A 22854-nucleotide genomic window follows, 5' to 3' on the forward strand; every position below is an offset into this window, starting at 1 on the left:
ATATCCTAGGAAAAGCTCTTAATTTTGCCGCTACATTTATGATGTACATGTGCTTAGCTACTTAAATTAGGTCTCCTGGCATTGTCCTATATTTAAAAGAACCCAAACTATCGTAAGTGATGCCTTCAGAATAGGTCTGAGGACGCAGGAACACAAGACCTGGAGAAGCTGCCCAGTTCAGTCACAGGTAACACACCGTCTCTCACCCTCAGGGTTCACAGTAGGTAGGATACCAAATAAGAAGTACATGGTAACAGCCTGGGAGAAGATAGCTACTTTTCCTGGCATCTGCTAGCTGAGAACATGAAATGTTACCTGCAGATGATCTGATTTTGATGTTTTTTTCTGCCCCACTCAAGGGCATGCTGCCTGTCAGCCAGGTCCTCAGAAGAGGTATAAGTGGTACATGCAGAGACTTTCCCCCTAACATTCACAAAGCAGCTTGCTCTTCCTGTGAGTCCCCTATAGCTCATGTAAGATAAGAAACTACCAGAAGAGCTAGAGCTTTAAAGAAGTTTCAGGCAAATAGTTTCTAAGCAGTACAACTATCTGTTGCTCTTTTCATCTGAGTGTGAAAAATCCACAATGATGAACAGAAAAATTAAAGTATGATGAAAAGGCTATTAGTGGAGACACTAGGCTTGAGCCTGCCAAGGGATCTCATCAAGCAAGCCCAAAATGTCAGCAAAACAGTGCTGGTGGAGTGAGGATACTAAATGAAAGAACACTACAAAACGTTAGAGTGACACAGAGTGTACATATGTGTGCGTGCATGCGTGTGTGCATGTGGGGAAGGGATGCAAAAGGAAGACAAGTCAAAGACAAAGGGGGGCAAAGAGCATGCTATATTCTGCACTGTAGGCAATTAACGGAAAGAGGTACACATGAATTAACTCATTAATGATTCCTGGAGTGAATCTTAGAGATCATGAAACACCACCTGACAAGCCTCTACAAGAAAAATCTGTTTAGTAAATGAAAAAAAACACCCCAAACAAACCCAAGTTGGTTTCAACATTTATTTATAATTCAGTGCACAGTTCATAAATCAAGAAACAAAAGTCAGGGTATATTTTTAATCAAAGCTTTTGGTGATCACAATATAGTGTATATGAAATTGAATTGATAGATCATCTTTTATTATTATGAAACTAAAGGCTTTGTATTCTTAAGTGGAGTAAAGCAGACAGCAATATGTTCATATTAGAAAGTTCCTACTGTGAATGAAAAATTGATTAAAACTGAGATATTGTTTAGCAAGACAGACAAATCCATATTTCTTTTTGGTTGTGAAACTATTGTAACCATACATAACCAATAAGTATGAAGAATTGGCACTGAGGGAAATCATCCTGCCAGTTTACCCGGTGTGTCTGTGTTTGGCAAATGCAGTCTGCAGGGTGTGTATTCCGTTTGCACGTAATCAGATCTCTGACCTGTAACATGTACATTCTGGAACATTAATTGGCACAATTAAAAAGTTATTTAGAGGATGAGCTTGGAGCAAAAAATGTTGTCACATCTCAGAATCCTGAAATGCAACCTGGACTTCGTAATAAGCTGGTTTAACCATTTTTAGAGAGATGATATGAGTGTTCTCTGCGGGAGAAAAGTAACGATCGAGCTACCCATGCAACACAAAAATCTGAAGAGTCCAGCATGTGTCAGTGCACAGCAAATTTATTCTATAAAGTGACTAGTGTGAGAAAGAATTAGAAAGGATTATAAAAATACACTACCATATGCTGTAGTAGTTGAAAGTGATTAATCCAGTTCTTAAATCCTATTTTAAACTCCCTTTCATTTCTTCCCATAGAAAAATAGAAGCCACATTGCTTTGTTTGAATGCTATGTAGTTAATTACATCTTCTAAGAAACTCTTTTAAAACTGAATGTAATGTTTAATTACAAAATGCCTCCTTGAAAACAGTTAGCTTGTACACTGATTTGCAGTTCATTAAAAATGCTTTCTTAATTATATTTACAGCCAGAAAATACATAAAGAGTCTATAGAGAAATTTTGAAATTACAGCATGACTTGTAAGGAGAAAGTTACACTTCACACAGTGGACAACTGACAGCTATGACTGACTAATTGCTGCCTTTCTGTAATTTCAAAAATTAATTGTTGTAAAAATAATTGGAAAACAGCGTTCATTGTAACTGCTATCAATATTACATTTTTTTATAGGAGTAGATTTTTCAAGGACTAATTAGAAAGCAAATCAATTGCATCAAACAAGTGTAAAGTTCACATTAGCTGTTGGACTGATCACCTCAACACGCGGGGTTCACGGCTAAGGGCAGCCCGCGCTTTGGTTCGTAGGGTGTTGTCCTGGAAACCATGCGGATGCAGTCGATAACAGGGCAGACGCTGAGACAGAGGGTGCAGCCTGTACAGCTGTCAGTAACCGCGGGCAGGTGGGTTTTGGGATCAAACTGGATAGCCTGTGAACAGGAATAAACATTATTGATGTCACTCACAGAAAAGGTCAAAATTGCTCCCATTTTAGTGTCTGCATTTCCTGTGCTACAGCACTTGGAGACATCTTGGTGTGATTCTGCACTGCAGCTATAGCAACTGTTCAACTGGCAGGGAACTAAACAACCCCCCCTCCCAACACTTTAAAATTAGAAATATGGGCCAAATAATACCTCAGTGAAAGCTCACAGGTCACCAGGGCTGGTTACAAAAGGAGGAATTTGGCACATGATGTTTAAACTCCCAGAGGGATATTTCTCCTTTGCATGAAGGAAATATTCCATAAGACAGCAATTTGCCAGGGTTATTGATTCAGAGGAGACATCAGACCATGCCTGTGTGGCTTCAGCACAATGCTGGCCACAACGTGTTCTTTTAACTTTTATTTTCAGCATACCATAAACAATCTAATTTAATAAATAGTAGAGAAAAACACAGCACGCTGTGCCTCATATGATTATTTTCCTCTGCAAATCTTCAAAAGGGATATATGAGTTTTGGGCAGGCGGAGCTTGCTTAGTTCTCATGTTTCCATGCAGTGAATCCTCATTACCAATTAGGGTGATAAGTGTATTTGAATGTGAAATAAGAATTGCAGTCTCAATGAAATAAACTCCTGGTATAATAGAAATGGCAAGTAAAAGCAAAAACAAAAGCATCACACAACCGCAAAAGCTTCAATATCTGAGAAACTAGCCTAGAAAAGTAAAAAATAAAAAAACCCCACCGCTGAGTATCTACTTTTAAGAGTTTTAGGAAGGAAAAATCAGGCCTGAAAGCTGAACTCACTTCTCGGCAAACAAGTGGTGCCTTAGCAAATCTCCCTAACCACCTTCAGCAACTGGGGGAGCCAGGGAGGAGGTGGGAGGGACGAGGTGGTGCTGCAGGTGGGCTCCAAAGGCAGATTTGTGGCATTTGGGGTTTCACTACTAGGAAAGCACAGAAGTTGCTGTAGCAACCAGCAAGGGCATGAAGTAGGTACTAACTGCTCTGAATCTACAAGTTTTAGTTTAGCTTGAGCACAAAGAGAGCTTTGGTTTGTGAGCATTTAAGGACTCCTTCCTCTCTCCCTAACAACAATGCACATCCTGAAAGGTTGTTCGAAGAGGGAGAGGAAGTCAGGACTACAGTGCTAACTTTAAATTAAGGAAAGCTTTTTTGTTGGAGTCATACAAGGTGATAGCTCTGTATAGTAGCATGGATATTTTTGAAACAAAGAGAAGCATGAAGCAGATGCTATTTTGAAGGGGGGGGGGGGGAGAGTTTGATTTCTTTGCAATTTTTTGCAATTAATTTCTTTTCAATTTCCTTAATTAATTAAGGAAAAAACATTTTTTTGTGCTTAGAAAAACTCCTGGAGTTTTAAACTTTGGTTTCTTTTCGTGCTGATTTTTTTCTTTCCAGTTATAGAAAAGGAAGTTTTACTAAATATAAACAGTCTTTTGCTCTCCAAGGGCTATATCCTCTCCTTCACTGGGAAATCTGATGGAAGGAGAAGATGTGAAGATTGCAGTGTCAAGAAGAAATTTAGACAGTTAAAAGGCTACTGTAGTAATCTAATCTGGTATAAATGCAGCATTAATTTTCTTGTATCAGTGGAAATAACATGCCTACCTTTGCTCTGACACTTTGTTTTTTAATTGCAGGAGTTGATTTTAAATGGGAAGACTTTTTTCTTTGTATGTCATTAAATTCATCAGACCTACTACTGATTAGAGTGGATTAAGGATAAACAGAAGGTTATGGTGTTCAGAGGAAACTTGGTGCTTAGTTAAAGTATTTGTTTTTGACAAACTATTCTTGGACTGGGATGAATGCAAAAATTCATGTAGAAATTATTGCTCACTGTATATTGGATTCCACGGAAGTTATGCTAGACCATATTTTGGTTTTCTAAAACAATGTGAGGCCTCCTGTACTGCCCTTTTTACTGCAGACCAGTCCATCAGCTCCAGTGCCCATGACCAGGAATGGCACATAGAAATGCTGATACATTTCATACAATTTATGCTACCATACTGAGCAGAAATCAGAGAAATACTTTGCTGCAAACAGGAGCCCCAGCTCAAAACTGTGCTATTTTCTGGTCACAATGATTTCTGCAAACTTCAACCTGCTTCTCTAAAGCCTGGCAGCTATCCTGGAGAAAGGATTTGCACCGCAATCAAGATCAAAACAAAAACTCACCTGCCTGAAACCTGAATTAGTTCAAGTTCAGTTACACTGACAGAAGAAGGACTAGGTTTCTTAAAAAGCATTTGGCAATCAGAACGGCTCTTGTCTCCTTATATTCCCTTGGTGGGAAGGGATGCATTCTTTCCTTTCTTCCTCATGTACTCAAAGAACAACATTTACTGCCATCCGACTTGGGTCTCCTTCATTTTCCTCCTCTTAAAAAGAATCCCACTTCCCTCTTGCAGTTGGGGAGAGACTGGGAGAGTGACCCAGAGCGCACCAGCGAGATGTGGTACACTCTGCACAGCCCTCCAGAAGAAGCCATGCTGGGCGGTGTTCTCATCGCCACGCAAACAGCTCAGGCAGGGCTTGCACGGCATAGCCTGGGAGTGTGCTGGGGTTCAAATCCAATATTTTAGACATCTGTTTTTACCACCTGCTCATTAACAGAAGGTGGATTCATTCTTCCCAGCAGCAGAAAGATAACTCATTGTGCCTTTCTGCTAAGTACAGCTGTGTTCTTACCTGGTAGCCAGAATCATTACAGGTCATGTAACATTTGCCACAGTTGATACACATTTCCTCGTCAATCAGAGCCACGACTTGCTCTGTGTTGCAGAGCTCACCATATGTTCCAATATACTGCAGCGCTTTTCCAATTACATCCTAGGGAAAAAAAAAAAGTTATCGACTCATTTAGAGATACCTAAGCAGTTTCTATAGCTTCACAGGAGTACTCTCTAGTACTTGGATATGGAAGACTTGGCCATGCATTGTGATGATGTTTAGGATTTTTCTTGTAAATTTACAAGTTGCAGACCTTCATAACTTCTGTAAAATATGAAGAATGTTCCATAGAGGCACATTTTGAATGTAGGCATTATTAGAAGTATATATTTACATACAAACACGTTCTACAAATAGTTTACACATTTAGTACTTGATTTGGAATGTGCTATTGTTTCGCCATTATTGCGTGAAACTTCAAGGAACAAAATGGAGCACGAAACAGGAGCAACATGCTACAATCAGACCGTCCTTGATCATTTCTCATTAGCACAGATTTAAGAACTCACAGCAAGAAAAAAAAGGGCATGATCACATAAACTGACAGAACAATAATTGCTTTTCTGTCTTTAGTAAAATGCACACATGATCATCAGTTCATTGCAAATTTTGTACAGAAGTAAGCTGTGAGTCTAATCCTGCGAGACTTGATTCAGTTCTGTTAACTTCACAGAGAGGAATTTGTGGCATCAACCTTACACATCTGTGCTGCAAAAGTAAAGGTGTATGGCAGGACAGCATATGGGTACATACCACAAGGGGAAGACATGCCCTTTAAAAGAAGTTGTTGGAGACCTACCTGATGCAAACCATTTCTACTTTATATCAAGGGAAAATGCACAGTTCACTGGCAGTTCAGCTTCACTGAGTCAATGGTAGAGATGGGGCAAGTCCCAGGTCCTTTGGACTACAGCTATCCCTCAGTTAAATTAATTTAACTTGTGGAAATATAGCACAGATTATATACATGACTGCATTTCACTCTGTGGCACTGTATTGGTTGCCTAGACATTTTGTAAGTTTACTAAACACGCTTCTACAACAGTTCCCATGTTGCAAAACAAGCTCGATTTTATGTGCAAGATTCTACACTGTTAAGATAAAGTTTGGCTCAGTAAAGTAAGGTTATGTGATGCAACAATACATTTTACTTTTGCTTTAAAAAGGGGTATGACTGTTAAGTATTAGAGAAATCTCACTGACAGGAGAGCAGAACTGGTTTCAAAGTCATTCTACCATAATAAACTAAGAAGTCATTATGATTTTGATTATGGAATTTGATCCAAGTCAATTGCAAAATGCTCAAGATCAAGCCAAATATGAGACACAGACAAGTCTGCCCAGAATTATAAGCTTATAAGAATTATAGAGCTTTGGTCTTGCATCACCAGGAAACATGATAAGGATTTATTTTTGTATTCCATTTATCAATAGTTTTTGAAGAAGCAATACTTACCTTATTCCTATCAGTCAAAAAAAAATTCTGAAATAATTAGCAACCATTTTAAATGTGTAGTAGTATGCTATATTTAACCTGTATAATTTAGAATCCCATACAAATTCTATATATTCTTCTCAATTCTCACTGTAGAAGAACTGGATTATAGTAACTGAAATTTTCATTGCATACCTTATTTTGGGCAGCCTTACTTTCAAACAAACTACGCATCCCTAATTATTCCTATGCCACATCAGAGCAACAGGATAATATGTCTTTATCAATGTTAGGTCTAAAGGAAAACTCTGCTACATGAATTAAATGAAATAATGAGTCCAACTTTGTCTTCCCAAGTCTGCTGAGAACTTGCAAGAACAGCTCTACTTCCTGAATGAATGACTCCCATTCATCTCAGTGAAGTTTTAACTTTAAGGCCTACCTGGCCTTCAGCACTTATATTACAATAGCATCTTTATGCAATAAGACAAATTTATTTTTTCGCTGGATGCAGTGGTAGGATCTATGAAGTTGCTCTTAATGAGTGTTGAAATAGGAAATTCAACCATATCCTAAGCCCAGGAAGAAGGACAGGAAAATTGTACTGTTTTCTTGTTGCAAAAACACTCAAATGTTTCTCTGTGCCAAACCCCTAAGTTGCTGACATGTGAAACACCTTGGTTGCATTCATTCAATGCTAAAAGCCTTCCAGTTCTTCTCAGCAACATGTAGAGAACATTAATGCTCTTCCAGCATAAACCAGCTATGGCATATTGCTAAAGGCAACATAATGAGTGTGGACAGATGACTGTAAGTGAGCAAGTTATCACAGCTTAATGAGTTAGCACTCATCAATAGAGCTGTGCAAGCTGAATATGTGCATGGTCCAAATTGACTGCAAATTTGAAGTAAAATCTGTTTGCTTAAACCACTGTAAAAGGTCAATTAACTACTATGGAAGTGTTTCAGCTAATACTTTTTACTTTGGTATTGCAAAGGACTAGACTTGAACATACAGCCCTTTACTGTGCCTCCACTGATGAGCTACAATAACTAACTCAATCAAATGTGATCTCTTAGGAATGTCTCACACCCCTGTATTTTCCTTTCCATGTCTTACTCAGAAAAGTTCATGGATTTACTGGGAATTGCTCAGCACTTTTCAGGTTGCTACAGTTCTCAGGTTTCTGCAGTCTTCTGTATCAGTTGAAAAATTGTAGTTGTAGAATTCAGCTCCAGCTTGTTTCAAGTCTCATGTAGGCTTGTCTGTATCGTACCTGCTACAGGTTTCAAAATACATGTGTTTTTGTGTGGTCTGCTGCCGCCAGCAATACTAAGTATCCTATAAGCCTCTCTTTCATGTATATAGCCCTCAAACATTCCACTGTATGTCACAAATGCACATGTCATCTGCTAGTACTCGTCTGTGTACTGATTGACATAGCACTTAGGGATATGGTGTAGTTGGGAACTGTCAGTGCTAGGTTAATGGTTGGACTAGATGATCTTCAAGGTCCCTTCCAACCTAGATGATTCTGTGATTCTGTGAAGAATTTGAAGAAATTATGTAAAACCTGTACAACATACAATGAAGTAGCTTTCCACTGCCTGCTCATGTTGTAAAAGTATCAACAAGTGAGATTCCTGATAGTGAAGGGCTTTTTAATCTAACAAAAGCAGATGTTTAAACAGCATAGATAATTAACAATTTTCTCAGGGTGGTTCTGGATTTAGATTTGTATTCTTTAAATATTGTCTGGATGTTAACAAAACCCAAAAAGGTCAAGCAGGTTGCAGAGATGGGATACTAAAATAATCATGGGATGGAGGGCCTTGCTTATGAGAGAAGACAAAAAGAGCCCAACAAGATGTTTAGCCTAGGAAGATGAAGGCAGAGGAGGCATATGATGTCTCTTCGTATATATACATCAGGGAGGGAGAAGAGCTATTTAAGTTAAATGACAATGTTGGCACAAGAACACATGATTATAAGCCAGCCATGAATAAATTTAAAGCTGGAAATTAGAAAAGGCTTTTTAAATGGGAAAGGAGTGAGGTGGTTAATGGCCTTCCAGAGAAGCAGCTGGGGGGCAGGAGAGAGACAGGCTAAGGTTTAGGATAACATTAGAGAGCTCAGGAAATGGTTGCTTAGAAGAACATGATCAAAATAGATTTTTCCAGCTACAAACTTACAAAGGGAATAACAAAACCAATGCATATGGCATGGTGATTTCTGAATTTGTAACCAAGTCTCACTTCTCACAGCTCTCAAAGTACACTTTTGGGGACTTAAAATCCCAAATAGGGAGGATGATGGCATTTTAGAGGCCTGAAAGTGATTTCAAAAGACTCTATCAATGATTTACTGCTCATTTACACTCCTGGGTGTTGTGTCTTTTAATCACTTCTTTCTCTTAAGCAAAAACTGTATCTCTATTCATTTGCAAAGTTTCAAGACTTTTACTGACTAAAAAAGCAATGGTACTTAAAAGATGTTTTGCAGGTGCACTCTTTTACAGCATCTCAAGCTATCTCAGAGCTTCTTGTTTCCATCAAATCATGAATGTTTGGAACAAAATAAACAGTGCAGCAAGAAATAATCAGCTTTCACTGTTTAAAGTGCAGTTTCACTCCAAAAAGCAACTGTCTAAAATGGCACTATGGGATTCCACACTTGGTATATCTCAATGGCCTCCAGAACAAATTTGCACTGTTTACAGTATAATGGTTTTTTTGCCAACTGCCAGACCTGCAAACAGAAGCCAGGTTCTGAAAGTCAAGCTGTGTTCTTTCTGGCTTATGCATTACCAGCAGCAATTAAAAAAAAAAAAAAAAACAACAAGCTGGAAGTTAAATTTTGTCCTAAGTTACACCTTTGCAATCTCAGGGACCTAGACTGCTCCTTTGATTACTGCTGTGCTGTCCCACTCTTCTCAACAGAACTGTACTAAAATGAACTGGGAGAAGAATTTAGTCCTGCAACTGGAACTGGCAGGGAATTCAGTTGCTATGGAGAGAATCAGAGCAGAATCCATTAGTTTTATGTTACTAACGAGTACAGGAAAAAAAATCATTTTGTCACTATGCTAGGCAGATGTGGTTTTGAGTATACACAAGGAGCAGATCTGTTCAGTAGGGTATTATTTTAACAATGCTATTTTTATTACTATAGCTGCATTTTTAATGTTAATATATCAAACATTTTATGGTGATTAGCTTTTCATAAGCCATCATATTAGTTAACCAATATTTGTAAATAAAATTCATGGTTCAGGTATGGTTCCTTCTGGGCCTTTTGTGTCCATCTTCATGCAGACCACACTATAAAGATCACACTGCGCTCTAGAGATGATAAACATCACAGGCCTCTCATTAGTTCATTAGAAAGCCATACACAGTGCAGGGTACTGCATCCCATATAGAAAGTTCAAAGGGAACACACATGCTTGTCCTCTTGCACTTTTTTGAGTCACCGTAAAATACATTGCATGTCACACCATGTTCAGGAGAAAGGGTCACTGACTGGGAACTTTGTGCACTTGAGGCTGACAGCAACAGCAGGTAAGGAAACAGGGTAGCCTTTAGATTACCAGAGGCAGAGGTCTTTCTGTTGTGAATAGCAGTCTGTCTTACGGACAGGCCTCAACCTCAGTCTTCAAGTCTCTGAGGGATCAGAGACAGCACGGAAAGGGGATGCAAAGGTTGCAAAGAAAGTAAATGTCTTTCTGTATCAGTGTTTCTCTCCATTAGGGAGATACCTGCCTTCCACCTGTCCTTTTTTGGTAATAAGGGTGAGGTACTGTCAGAGAGAAAGATGAAAAGAAGAAATCTTAGAAAAAAAATTATGGATTAAAGAAGAAAAAGTCAACAGAATCCGAGGGTACATGACTAAGGTCAATTTACAGTAAAGTGGCTAACAAAAATATGTAATCTCATTAAAACTAACCTTACAGTGAAAGATTATAGATCCTTTGCCAATAGTTAAAAAGGTTATTAAATATGCACTGGGTTTTAGGGACCTCTAAGCCTTGCTTCAGTAAAGCAAGTAAAATAGTTGCAGTACTAGCTAAAGAGGGGCTTACAAAATAACTCAAATTAACCTTTACTACATAATTCAATATGGCTTCTTTAATGAAAATTATGCCTTGTGAATCTATCACAATTCTTTATGAAGACTGTGAGGCAATAAATAAAAAAAAAAAAAAAACTGGTAAATTTTATGTTTCAGTAGGCCTCTGACACAGGTCTCTGACACAACAGAGTTCTGAAATTAAGTAGCCATGAAGTGGGATTGCAAGCTGGCTAAACAAAGAAAAAAGAGCTGGAATACAATGACCAATGTTCAGAAAAGGCAAAATATGAACACACCAGTGTCTCAGTCTTCTGGTTTAGATATGCTTGCGTGCGTGTTCCAGAAAAAGGTTGATGCAGATTTTAGTTTAAATTAAAGAAAACACAAGGAATTTCATAGGTATTAAACTAGATGAACAGGTACTATCATGGTGAAAAAATCAGTTTGACAAACAGCGTATCAAAATAAGTAACTTTTGTTATTCTTGCCAACAGGTACAGTCTAGATAAAAGAAAGCTGCAAAAACACAGTAGGACACACCATGGACAGCTCACAAAAGCTTGATGTGCTGTCCTGACAAGAGACAAGCAAACTAGCAAGATATTATGATAGGAAATAGCACCATAATTACTGTAATGCTGTTCTTATATTAATCAGTCATGATCTGGAATACACAGTCATTCCAGTTTTACATAGAGAAGCACAGTGCCCTTCCTCTTACGGGCTGCTAGCACAATGGCAGCCTTGCAGAGGGATCTAGACAGACTGAAGCATTGGGCAATGATTAATGGGATGGAATTTAAGAAGTCCAAATGCTGGATTCTGCACCTAGTATGGAGTCATGCCAGGCCCGAGTATAAATTGGGAGAGGAGTGGCTGGAGAGCAGCCCTGCAGAAAGAGATCTGGGGTGCTGGTTGACAGCAGGCTCAACAGGAGTCAGCAGCGTTCTGTGGCAGCCAAGAGGGCAAACCACATCCTGGGGTGCATCACACACAGTATAACCAGCCAGTCAAAATAGGTGATTATCCCACTGTATTCAGTGTTGGTGCGGCCTCATCTTGAATACTGTGTGCAGTTCTGGGCCCCACAATTGAAGAAGGGTGTTAACACTTGAATGTATCCAGAGGAGGGCAACAAAGCTGGAAGGAATGTTCTGTGAGGAGCAGCTAAAGAGTCTGGGTTTGTCTGGTTTGAAGAAAAGGAGACCAAGGGGTGACCTCATTGCTTCCTATAGCTTCCTGAGGAGGGGAAGTAGAGAGGGAGGTGCTGATCTCTTCTCCCTAGGGTCCAGTGACAGGACATATGGGAATGGTTCAAAGCTGCACCATGGGAGGCTTAGACTGGACATTAGGAAACATTTATTTACGAAGAGAGTGGTTGAACACTGGAACAGGCTTCCTAGAGAGGTGGTTGATGCCCCAAGCCTGTCAGTGTTTAAGAGGCATCTGCACAATGCCCTTAATAACATGCTTTAACTTTATCAGCCCTGAATTGGTCAGAGAGTTGGACTAGATGATCATTGTAGGTCCCTTCCAACTGAAATTATTCTATTTTCTACCTATTCTATTCTATTCTATTCTATTCTATTCTATTCTATTCTATTCTATTCTATTCTATTCTATTCTATTCTATTCTATTCTATTCTATTCTATTCTATTCCATTCCATTCCATTCCATTCCATTCCATTCCATTCCATTCCATTCCATAATAGAATCACTTGAGGCAGTCCTTCTACAGTGAGAGCGGGGAGGGAAAGAGGAGGTTTGGACTCTAGGCTTTCTCCCCATATCTGAAGACTAACTTAAATTTGCTTAAACTGTCACATGTAATGAGAATATTCTCTGAGGTACTGTGATAGAGAAGGGATCATTATGGGCTACTGCAGGAGAGATTATTGCTGTGATACATGTTAGAGCAAATACTTGGGAGAAGCAGACTTAGAGTCCCATAAATTATGGGAGACACATGCATAGTTCCACCTGAAATATGCAACAGCTCCACGTTTATGATGAAGGTTACAATATGGTCTCTTCCAGACAGGCAAGTACAAGCTAAAACTACTCATGTTGAACCACCCAGATACATGCCAGGAAGGATCCAAATGGTACACCATTATGGCATAAAGGTGCTGTGCCTAGATCAATATACATCACCTCTTAAGAGGGTTTAATAGATTAAGGACAGCACTGGACTGAATGTGGCTAGATGCTTCCCAAGGCGCTGGCTTCCAGCTGGGTGCTTACGGCATCACATCAGCATAAAAAGACCTGCATATATGTATGTGCGAAAGACCATGTAAACATATCCGAACACACAAGGGTGAAAAATAGTTCAAACACAAAGAATTTAAGATTGAGGGGCTCTATGGATATGTTTGCAACAGGTAGAACAACATGTCATGCCCTAGCTAAGCTGACAAACGGAGCTATGCCAGAGTGTTTAAACTACCAAACAGGGCAATCTCTACAGCAAGATTTGTGGATTAAAAAGGGAAGAAATAAAACAAGCAGATAAATCGTGCCCGAATATTACAGTGTAGGCCCTGAAGGACAAAAACCTAAATTATTAGGAAAAACACACAGGAATGTATAAGGAAAGAAATTAAAGTAGTAAGGAGGTAACTTGAGGTAGGCAAATACATGAGTGGGAGATGTACAAAAATGCAACTGAAAAGATCCAGGGCACATCTCCACATATGGCAGAAATTCTGATATTACAGACAAGTGAGAAAAGAAGAAGCAACTCTGCTGAATATCAAAGCATGCAGTTTCAATTAATATTGAAAAATAAAGAATATAAAGAGAAAAGCCATGGGAAAAGCCATCCAAAAATTAAATTAGATTTTGGATAGTCACAGAGGGTTTTAAAATCTATAAAAAAAAGGGATTTTGGCAGCATGTGGAATTTAAACAAATGTTGGAATTTACATATCACCAACCCAACAGCCGATTAGACAGATGAGGGAGTTCTGGGCAGGCATCAGGAAATTTGCAGCAACCCTCCAAAAACACAATTGGCCAAAGCAGGGGTCATAGCTCTTTCAAGGACAGCTATCTCTCAGGTCCAATCAGCTTTCAAGCATACCTCTTCACTGCTCTAAAAAACTAGAGTTAGGCTGGGACTAGCTATAAGAGCTGACCATTCCCACCACCTGATATCCTAGTCTGAACTAACAGAACATATTCTCTCCTCTCTAGAGGGTCAGCCAAGACAGAACTGCTTGGAGACAGTCTGGGATTTGCAATTCTAAATGTGAATACTTCTTGGACAGTTACAAATAAATCACTCAAGTCTGAGCTCCTCTGCCTCTCTCTGTGGAGAATTCCTGATCAGGGAAGAGTATCAGATAAGTCACCTTTTTTCATTAAGCTTCACTCAGCTTCCTTAATGGATATTCTGAATCTTCCTGGCAGATTTTCTCTACAATATAATAATAGACGGATCTATTAATAATAAACTTTATTAAAACCTCCCTTTGTAGTTGTAAGTTCCCTACTTGAAGAAAAACCCAGGTATTTTCCTATTTCATAGTGGGCATCTCTCATTGCTGTTTTTCTCATGATGGTTAAAACATTCCCTTCTAAAGTCATGGTCAGACTGAAAGACTGTCAAGAATCAGCTCTGGTGGTTCCAACCTTCTTCTACTTGCTTCAGACTTTTTCAGTCTCATTTAAATGAAGTCGTGAGAAAGATGCTAACCTGATTTCTCTGGCTGAGGAGCTCCTCACAGACACCACATGAAAGTATTCAATGTCTTTATAAACAAAAGTTTTTGGTTTGGGGAATTAATTTTCCTCTTCCCTGCAGTAGGGCCCCTTTTATTCTTTTTAATCTATCTCCTACTACTTGGTTCTTTTTTGCTTTTGTACTTGGAGTTAGGCTTGATAAATTATTGACCTCAACTTTTTATTTATGTTTTTTTTAAGTCTTTATGTCTGTTTTTTCCTCTCGCTAAATTTCTTCCTTCATTCAGTTTATTTGCTTTTCGAGGGTATCAGTTTTTTGGTTTTCTGCTGTTTTCAGAAGTAAGCTATATCTCATTGAAAATGCAGTTATTGGCTGTTTCTTCTTCTTTTTCTTTTTCCCTACATCAATACTTTCCCTGCAAAGAGAACAGAACCGTAAAACCTCTGAGGTCAAGTAGGCTTTGAAAATGCTCACCATAGCAGGAAAAAAAAAAAAGAGTAGATTCCTGTTCTTTGGAACTTTTTGTATACATGAAGAAGGGAACCTCAGCACAAGAGGAAGAGAGTGATTTGCAATAGTGTGAAATAAACCAGAAGAAGCAGTCCAAAAAACTGAGAGAGGTCTACAGAAGTGGCAAACTATTTAACTCAAGATGGCTCAAAATTTCTTCTTGGCTGGTTTTGCAGTTCTACCAGTTAGCTTGGAATACTGCATGTGTTTGTAAACTGCAAAATTCCCTGGGGAATTATGCGTTATTTTGAGCCACTGCTCGTATTGTATTTTACGTTTGGCCTTATTTTTGCAAGAATTCTTACGGGTCTGACCATACAGTGAAAGTTTTCTATCTGTAGATATCTTATATTCTCACACATTTGAGGAAGACAGTCAACAAACTCATGAGATATAATTTTCACACTGCTTTATAAAAAGGCCTACATGATTATAAAAAAAATTAATTTTTTTGCCTGCTTCTTTTCCCTACTCAGACATGAAGTTTAAGTAAGGTCTGAAGTGAATGTCTAGAATAATTAGCTTTTGACGTTTTATTTTATTGACATTTATTGGATACATAGGGGAATGGAAAAGCTCCAATGTATGGATTATGCAGTAGATGGGGTCACAGGTTTTATTTTCACCTTGACATTTACTCATTGTAGACGGTGGATCAGCTACTTAGATAAACATTCTCCAGCTTTAAAAGTTCAGTCTGAAAACCTATGACACAGGTTTCATATGTACTGAACACCAGCCTTTTCCATTGATCCTACATGAGAGATGGAGGTATTTAGCACATTGCAAGTAATCAAAAGGTATCATGCAAAACTGAGCTTACACTGTAGCATTCAAACTGAAAGAAATTGTTAGCAGTTCTACTTTGTTCTTCAAGGCATTACCCATGCCTTGTTCTACAATTACCATTCCATTGCCTGAATATCTTCATTTTGAAAAATGACATTAGGGAAATACCTATACATGTACAGCACAAATCATTTCCTATCGATTTTGGTTAAAAGCTAGAAAGTCTGTATAAATAGTTGTCTTTGACGCCCTCTAACAAGCTTAAAAGCAGTAATAACCAACTCAAGCTGCTAGAAATGACTGTGCATGTCAACTGCCTGATAGCTGATCATTTCTTATGCATAAGCGTGTATTTTTGTTACCCTGATTGCTGGAATGGGCTTCTTCGGAATGAAATGCTTTTTCTTGGGAAGCACAGCAGTCATGCTCTGTTCCTTCAGCTTAATCTTGTTCTCAGCTATTATCTTTTTGCGTTGTTCCAGGTAAGGCCCAAAACTAGGTAGTTTCTGAAACAAAAATCAGGAAACATGATTATGCTTAATGAATGGGTGAAGCAAAAAGGTGAGTCTGATCCCAAGGGTGAGATCCTAAGTCCTTGCTGAGTGTGACTTTCTTCTTATTCAGGAAGTTGAAATTGAAATCAGTGAGACTGTACCAGAGTGAGAAGTGAATAAAAATCAAATAGGAGCTTCAGGATCTGACTTGAAAATATATATTGAATATTAAAATATTAATATACCACAGCAGAAAAATAGCTGAATTGCAGGTCAGCATCCAACAGACTTATATTTCCCCATTGTATACTTCCTTATACATAAAATGTATCATTCTAAATAATTCAAATGTGTAAGTTTATTTCTGTAGTACGTGGAAAGGTATCATAAAATTGTCAGTTTACTTAGAAGGGTTCCATCTTTAAGATTATTTGTATGGATATCTGAATATATCAATATATATATTTTTAAAGCTTACCAACATGTATTTTGCATTCTGATAACAGAAGGCTGTCTTGACCTGTCAAAGTAAGGCTAACAAACATCAAATGAAATGAAACACATTCTAATCTCCTAATTTACATCTACGTCCCACTTGCAGTCTTTTCTGCAACATTTAATCCTTGAACCCAATTAAGCAAATTCTTGAGGAACATGTCACTGAATTGCAAAACTCATGTCTCACCCAAAACCATGAAAGTGCTGGTTCAGATTTCATAAACACCCAGCTTCCTGAAAGAAAAAGTCCCTTTGCTTACCTAGCAGAGACATGGACAACTGTAGTGTGCCACAATCACAGATTTAGGTGAATGAAAAATAGTAGAAACCATGGATTTTTGCTTGATGCAAAAGACCATGCCCTTCCTCCCCTGAAACTAGTTCCTTATTCTGCAAAGGTATTTTATCCACCTAACTAAACCCTGTTCAGAAGCTACTGCAGTACTGCAGAAACTAGCAGGTAGTAACAGGGGATACATAGCCTCAGCAGTTGCTAGCATTAATTCACGCTAATAATACAACCTCAAAGAGCATATCGAACAAGATACAGTACTGCTGTGGTTATCAATTTTTTAAGAGGTAATTTCAATGTGAATTTTAAAACCAGAATTATTTAAAAATTTAGAAATTATTATTTTTTAAAATGAAGTAAATCCAGAAGAGATTACCCTGCTCTTCAGCTAATCCTTAGGAGAAAAATTCCTCAATGAGCTCTGTCAGTCATGATACCCAACCTTGGGACCTCAGGCTTCTTGTTATGACAAATAAAAGCTTTCTTGGCTGCTAGGTTTTTGGCACTCTGAGCACACAGCCAGAGGGTGAAGTCCTGGAAATGCTTCCCTGCTTCCAAGATTTAACTTCAAGTCAGAAGAAGACTTGCAGTCTCATGGTGCTCTCCAGTCTCATGGTGCTCTCCAGAGGAGGTGCTCTCCTCTGCAGGCTGGGTCTGAGTTGTACTCTGGGACAAAGCCTCAGTCTAGGCAAATGCAAGACCGCAACTGTGGGGCATGTTGCAGACCCCATCTGTCCCAAATCTAGATGTAGCCTGAGTTTGCCCACCAGCAAAGGGCTCTTGTTTTGTCTGTTCAACGGAAACTTTGTTCCTGAATATTCAAGGGCTTCCTTACAGACATCAAACAAACTCTCCTTTCTCTGCAATTGCCATACATGATCTTGGAAAGGAAATGCTTTAGGATGTCTTAAAATAAGGCTTTAAATATTACTGCAGACAGCAGTAAGGTAGTGTCCTTACACACCAAAGTCAAATAAGACAGCAAAACCGGAATTATTTTAAACAGGAAAATGAGCAGAAGGAAGAATTTGTCTAATTTTAATCTAATCAATAGGCTCTAAAGCACACACAGACTCAATTCTTTATATGACTTTTAGAAAGCCTAAGACTTTTAGCAAAAATCTAAAAAATATAAATTTTGATAAAAAGTGTTCTTGTATGTCTGCTAGGCTGCATCAATTAGAAATACATTTTAGCTATGAATAAGTAGTAGCTGTGTCACTGAGAAACTATTTTCTCTCCATAATTTATGTGCTGATGCCAACAACTTCGGGCTTGAGAGGGCAGGAGACCTGATGACAAAGCGTTTTTGGACTCTTCCCTGTCTGGCCAGGAATTGAATTGCTGACTTTCAGAGTAGGTAGCGAAGCGAATTTTGCTGAGGTTTTAACTGAAGTAGTAGAGAGAGGAGACAGTTGTTCATGGCTTGACTGATTGAAGATCATCTTTGGAAAGAATAGCCAAATCTTTGCAGAATAAATCCTTTACTTTTCTGTTGTTTTAATGTATGCCCAATCTCCTAATTTCTACAGACAGAAATACTGAGTATATTAAAATGAAATGGGTGATCTAAGGAAAAGTGTGGAAAAATAATTATTTCTGTGTAGAGATGCAGAGCAAATCACAAAGGCAATGAGTTAATTTTCTAAGCTGTGAGATGGAGGTATTTAGATATTTACATCTAACATAGCTGCATGTATGCACAGCATACATTTTGAAGTGTGCAAATGGCATCAGTACCATAATCCACACTTCATAATAGCATGCATGCAGTTAAATTAAGCTATATAATCTGTATCTTTTAAAAATAAATGACATTATGATTAATCTAGAAAACACACATCCAACCTTAGTCTTTGCTGTGCATTGCTGGTTTTCCATCAATAAACTGATTAAATGGAATTTAAAATAATTAAGAATCAGCTAGGTCTTAGTCCAGGTTTGGGCATACACAATGAACTTCCACTGACTTAACAGAAGGTGACTGTGTGCCCATACAAATGGTCTGGTTATTTTGTGTTTGGACTCTAGCAGTTCATAAGCAGCCAAGCCAAATTTCATCAAACAACACTGAACACCAGCAATCTTTTCTATAACAATAAATAATACATGAAAATGTAGCCTCAGGATCTTAGGAGGGACTTATTGATGGTTCCCCTTATGAGTAATGCACAGATATAGGGAACGCTGATGAGACTTCTTATTGTTCAGAGCTGTGGTTTCAAATGTTTTGGAGTCAAAGGCTATATGAAATGGCAAGCAATATTTTAACGAAGCTAGTTATTGGATATAGCTGAAGTGGAAACATGTTGAAAGAACTGCTGAAGAGATGGATATTTAAGAGAGTTTAAAATTAAATCACCTCTAATCATTATAGGGGATACCTTCTTAAGAACATGGGGGATTTAATAGCACAATTCCCAATGAAAGTACAAACACAGAACTTGGTGAGTTTAACTCTGTTTGCTTTTGAAATCTTTCTACAGTATGTTGTGGTTTTTTTTTTTTTTTTTAAGTCCAGATATTTCAATGTCACTATACTCTTCACACACTGATATCTTTGTCATATCAACATCTGCCTAGAAAAAAACAATTAATATGAATATGTGGATCATAGCCAGTGCTTAGAAGATTGCAACAAGCAGAGTAATTAGATAATTCTTGTCTACTTATATATCTGTATCAGTGATGTCTATAGCCGCATTATTTGTATCCATCTGTCTCTATATAGTGATAATTCAATGTGTTTCTATTGGAGTGATAACATCAAGAATGGAAACAAAATAAAAATATTAAGCGGTATTATTTCATTGTTTATAACTGCATTATCACAAAACTGGAAGCTCGAAATACTGTGCTGGAGTATTTTACAGAAAGAAAGGAAAAATGTCCATGCCCCCCCGACTTCCAAAAGCTGACTTTTAACTGATGAACTGTAAATATCTCCAGCAACATTGTGATTTTTGTTTCAGTAGTTTCTCCAGGGATTCATCATTGATGAATTTGTTCTCACCAGAAAAGCTAAATCCTACTCATTTAAAGATAACAGTATCTTCCACTAAAACTGTCTCTATCCAGATATAAAAAAGCATTACCCTGCCAATGGAGAACTGACAACATAATGAATCAACAATGAAAACCTTAAGCTGGGAGAGCTTTAAGGTGAATAAGTCTGTTTTGATTATAATTTATTCATGGATCAATCTAAAGGTAATTGAGCATATTATGAACTAAAAAAGGTGCTTGTTTCCTAATGGTAAAAAGTAGAGAGAATCCTCCACTTCAGATTGCTGCAATTTTTATGGGCACATCAGCAAGTAGCCTAACTAGTGGAACAGGCTAGTGAACAGGGAAGTGCAATATGTGTCAGACGACCCAGACTTTATTTCTAACTTTGAAACTGATCTGCTCCTTATTCTGGGAAAGTCCACATATGTCTCCATGATGTAGTCATGGGTTGCTTATTTGGGAGCTGTCTCCTACTAAGGGGCTGGATGTTATCTACTGTTAGAAGACCCACATTTCAGCTGGCACAGTGTATTGGGTTTACATGGCAAAGTTTTGGTAGCGGGGGAGGCTACAGGGGTGCCTTCTGTGAGAAGGTGCCAGAAGCTTCCCCTATGTCTGACAGAGCCAATGCCACCTGGCGCCAAGACGGACCCGCTGCTGGCCAAGGCCATTCCCATCAGCGATGGTGGTAGAGCCTCTGTGATAACATATTTAAGAAGGGGGAAAAAACCCCAACACAACGACAGCCAAAAAGCGGAGTGAGAATATGTGAGAGAAACCACTCTGCAGACACCAAGATCAGTGCAGAAGGAGGGGGAGGAGGTGCTCCAGGTGCCATAGCAGAGATTCCCCTGCAGCCCATGGTGAGGCAGCTGTGCCCTGCACCCATGGAGGTTAACAGTGGAGCAGAGACCCACCTGCAGCCCGTGGAAGAGCCCACGCCAGGGCAGGTGGATGTGCTTGAAGGAAGCTGGGACCCTGTGGGACGCCCGTGCTGGAGCAGGTTCACTGGCAGGACTTGTGACCCCGTGGGGGACCCACACTGGAGCAGTCTGTTCCCAAAGGACTGCACTCCATGGAAGGGACCCATGATGGAGCAGTTTGTGAAGAACTGCAGCCTATGGAAGGACCCATGTTGGAGAAGATCATTGAGGACTGTCTCCTATGGGGTGGTGGGGGGGTGGGGGGGGGTGGCGGGGAGCCTGTGCTGCAGCAGGGGAAGAGTGTGAGGAGTCCTCCCCCTGAGGATGAAGGAGCGGCAGAGACAACGTGTGATGAACTGACCACAAACCCCATTCTCCGTGCCCCTGTGCCACTGTAGGGGGGAGGAGGGGGTAGAGAATCCAGGATTAAAGTTGAGCCCAGGAAGAAGGGAGAGGTGGGGGGGAGGTGTTTCAAAATTTAGTTTTTATTTCTCATTATCCTACTCTGATTTTGACTGGTAATAAAATTAAACTAGTTTCCACAAGTCATCTGTTTTGCCCATGACAGTAATTGGTGAGTGATCTTTCTGTCCTTATCTTGACCCACGAGCCTTTTGTTATATTTTCTCTCCCCTGTTCAGCTAAGGAGGGGGAGTGATAGAGCATCTTTGGTGGGCACCTGGTGCCCATCCAGGGTCAACCCACCACACACTGCCTAGGTACCATCATAAACCAAAAATAAGCAACAGTCTTCTACAGTACTCCAGTAGATCTGAAGTATATCCTGTTGGTATACGCTGATGATGGGACATCAAAAAGAACACTGGAAAAATACTAATCTTCATAAAAATTATCTTCAGGGAGCTATGGTCACAAGGTAAAGGATGAACTTGCATAAACAATTCTACGGATCACTGGATCGTGGAAATTTGAGGTAGCTCTATCATTTAGCTATGAGGCAACATGTTTCAAAAATACTGTTTCCCTCATGTGTGAAGGATTTCCCATATTGAATATAATGTCATTAGCCAATTTCTTTTATACTTGAGTGTTGCCCCCAGTCCGAGGTATGAAGATGTGTATGCATTCATTCTCTAAATTCCTCTTGTGCACTTTCAACATGTGAACAATTTTAAGTGACACAGTGATGTCCCTCATGAATCTGGAAATGGAACTGAAGCCAAATTTTCTTATTTCACATACTTTGTATTTTTCAAGCATAGATGATTCTGGTTGCACATAGAAAAACTAGATGAGAACAAGATGAAGACTGAAAAATGTCTGACAAACTGAACTGCTGAGAGTTCAGATTGCTCTACCGAAATATTCTATACTGGTTGCAGTAGAGATGCAGCAAACAAAGGCCCACATACTCTGTAGCTGTGCAAATGGATGGATAATTGTTACACCAAAACTTTGCCATGTAGTGGCAAACACACGTGTGTTCTAAAACACTACTGTGTTTTAGAAATCAAACAACAGGTGACTCAATATTTCTTCTCTGTGGCTTGTTTTTCTGAATAGATCTTTCTCTGACTTAATGAGCAGCTTTCCCTCAGAGAAGGAGAGAAAATAGGAGGAGAAGAATACAAATTCTCTAAATGATTGGAAAGGACAAAGGTGGTCAACTACCTTCACAGAGTGGTCGAGATTGGAAGGGACGTCTTGAGACTATCCAGTCCAGCCTCCTGCTCAGAGCAGGGTCAGCTACAGCAGGTTTCACCAGTTTGTCTATAAGGATGCTATGAGAGACAGTGTTGAAAGCCTTTCTAAAAATAACATCTACTGCCCTCTTCTCATCTGTCAAGCCAGTCATCGCATTGTAGTAGGTTATCGAGTTGGTCAAACGTGGTTTTCCCTTCATAAATCCATAGTGACTACTCCCTTCCTATGAAGAACAGTTGATCTGTAGTTGGTTT

The 22854-nt window shown here is 39.1% G+C and overlaps 1 protein-coding gene across 3 annotated transcripts in view; it reads right to left on the reverse strand.

Moving 5' to 3' along the window:
- Positions 1–1005: 1005 nt before the first annotated feature.
- The window catches only part of DPYD (dihydropyrimidine dehydrogenase), a 365990-nt gene continuing 344141 nt past the window's right edge, over positions 1006–22854 (reverse strand). For 2 of the 3 annotated variants that reach the window (XM_074877213.1, XM_074877215.1), the window contains 3 exons: positions 16082–16225; positions 5183–5323; positions 1006–2448 (listed from right to left, as the gene is read on the reverse strand). In XM_074877213.1, the coding sequence (XP_074733314.1) occupies positions 2278–2448; positions 5183–5323; positions 16082–16225 (456 nt within the window). In that variant the 3' untranslated portion in view covers positions 1006–2277. Of the gene's footprint in view, positions 2449–5182; positions 5324–16081; positions 16226–22854 lie in introns of those variants that run through there. The other variant, XR_012629947.1, reaches the window with a different exon arrangement.

Source organism: Strix uralensis, chromosome 8 (assembly GCF_047716275.1).
Source record: "Strix uralensis isolate ZFMK-TIS-50842 chromosome 8, bStrUra1, whole genome shotgun sequence".
Taxonomy (NCBI): domain Eukaryota; kingdom Metazoa; phylum Chordata; class Aves; order Strigiformes; family Strigidae; genus Strix; species Strix uralensis.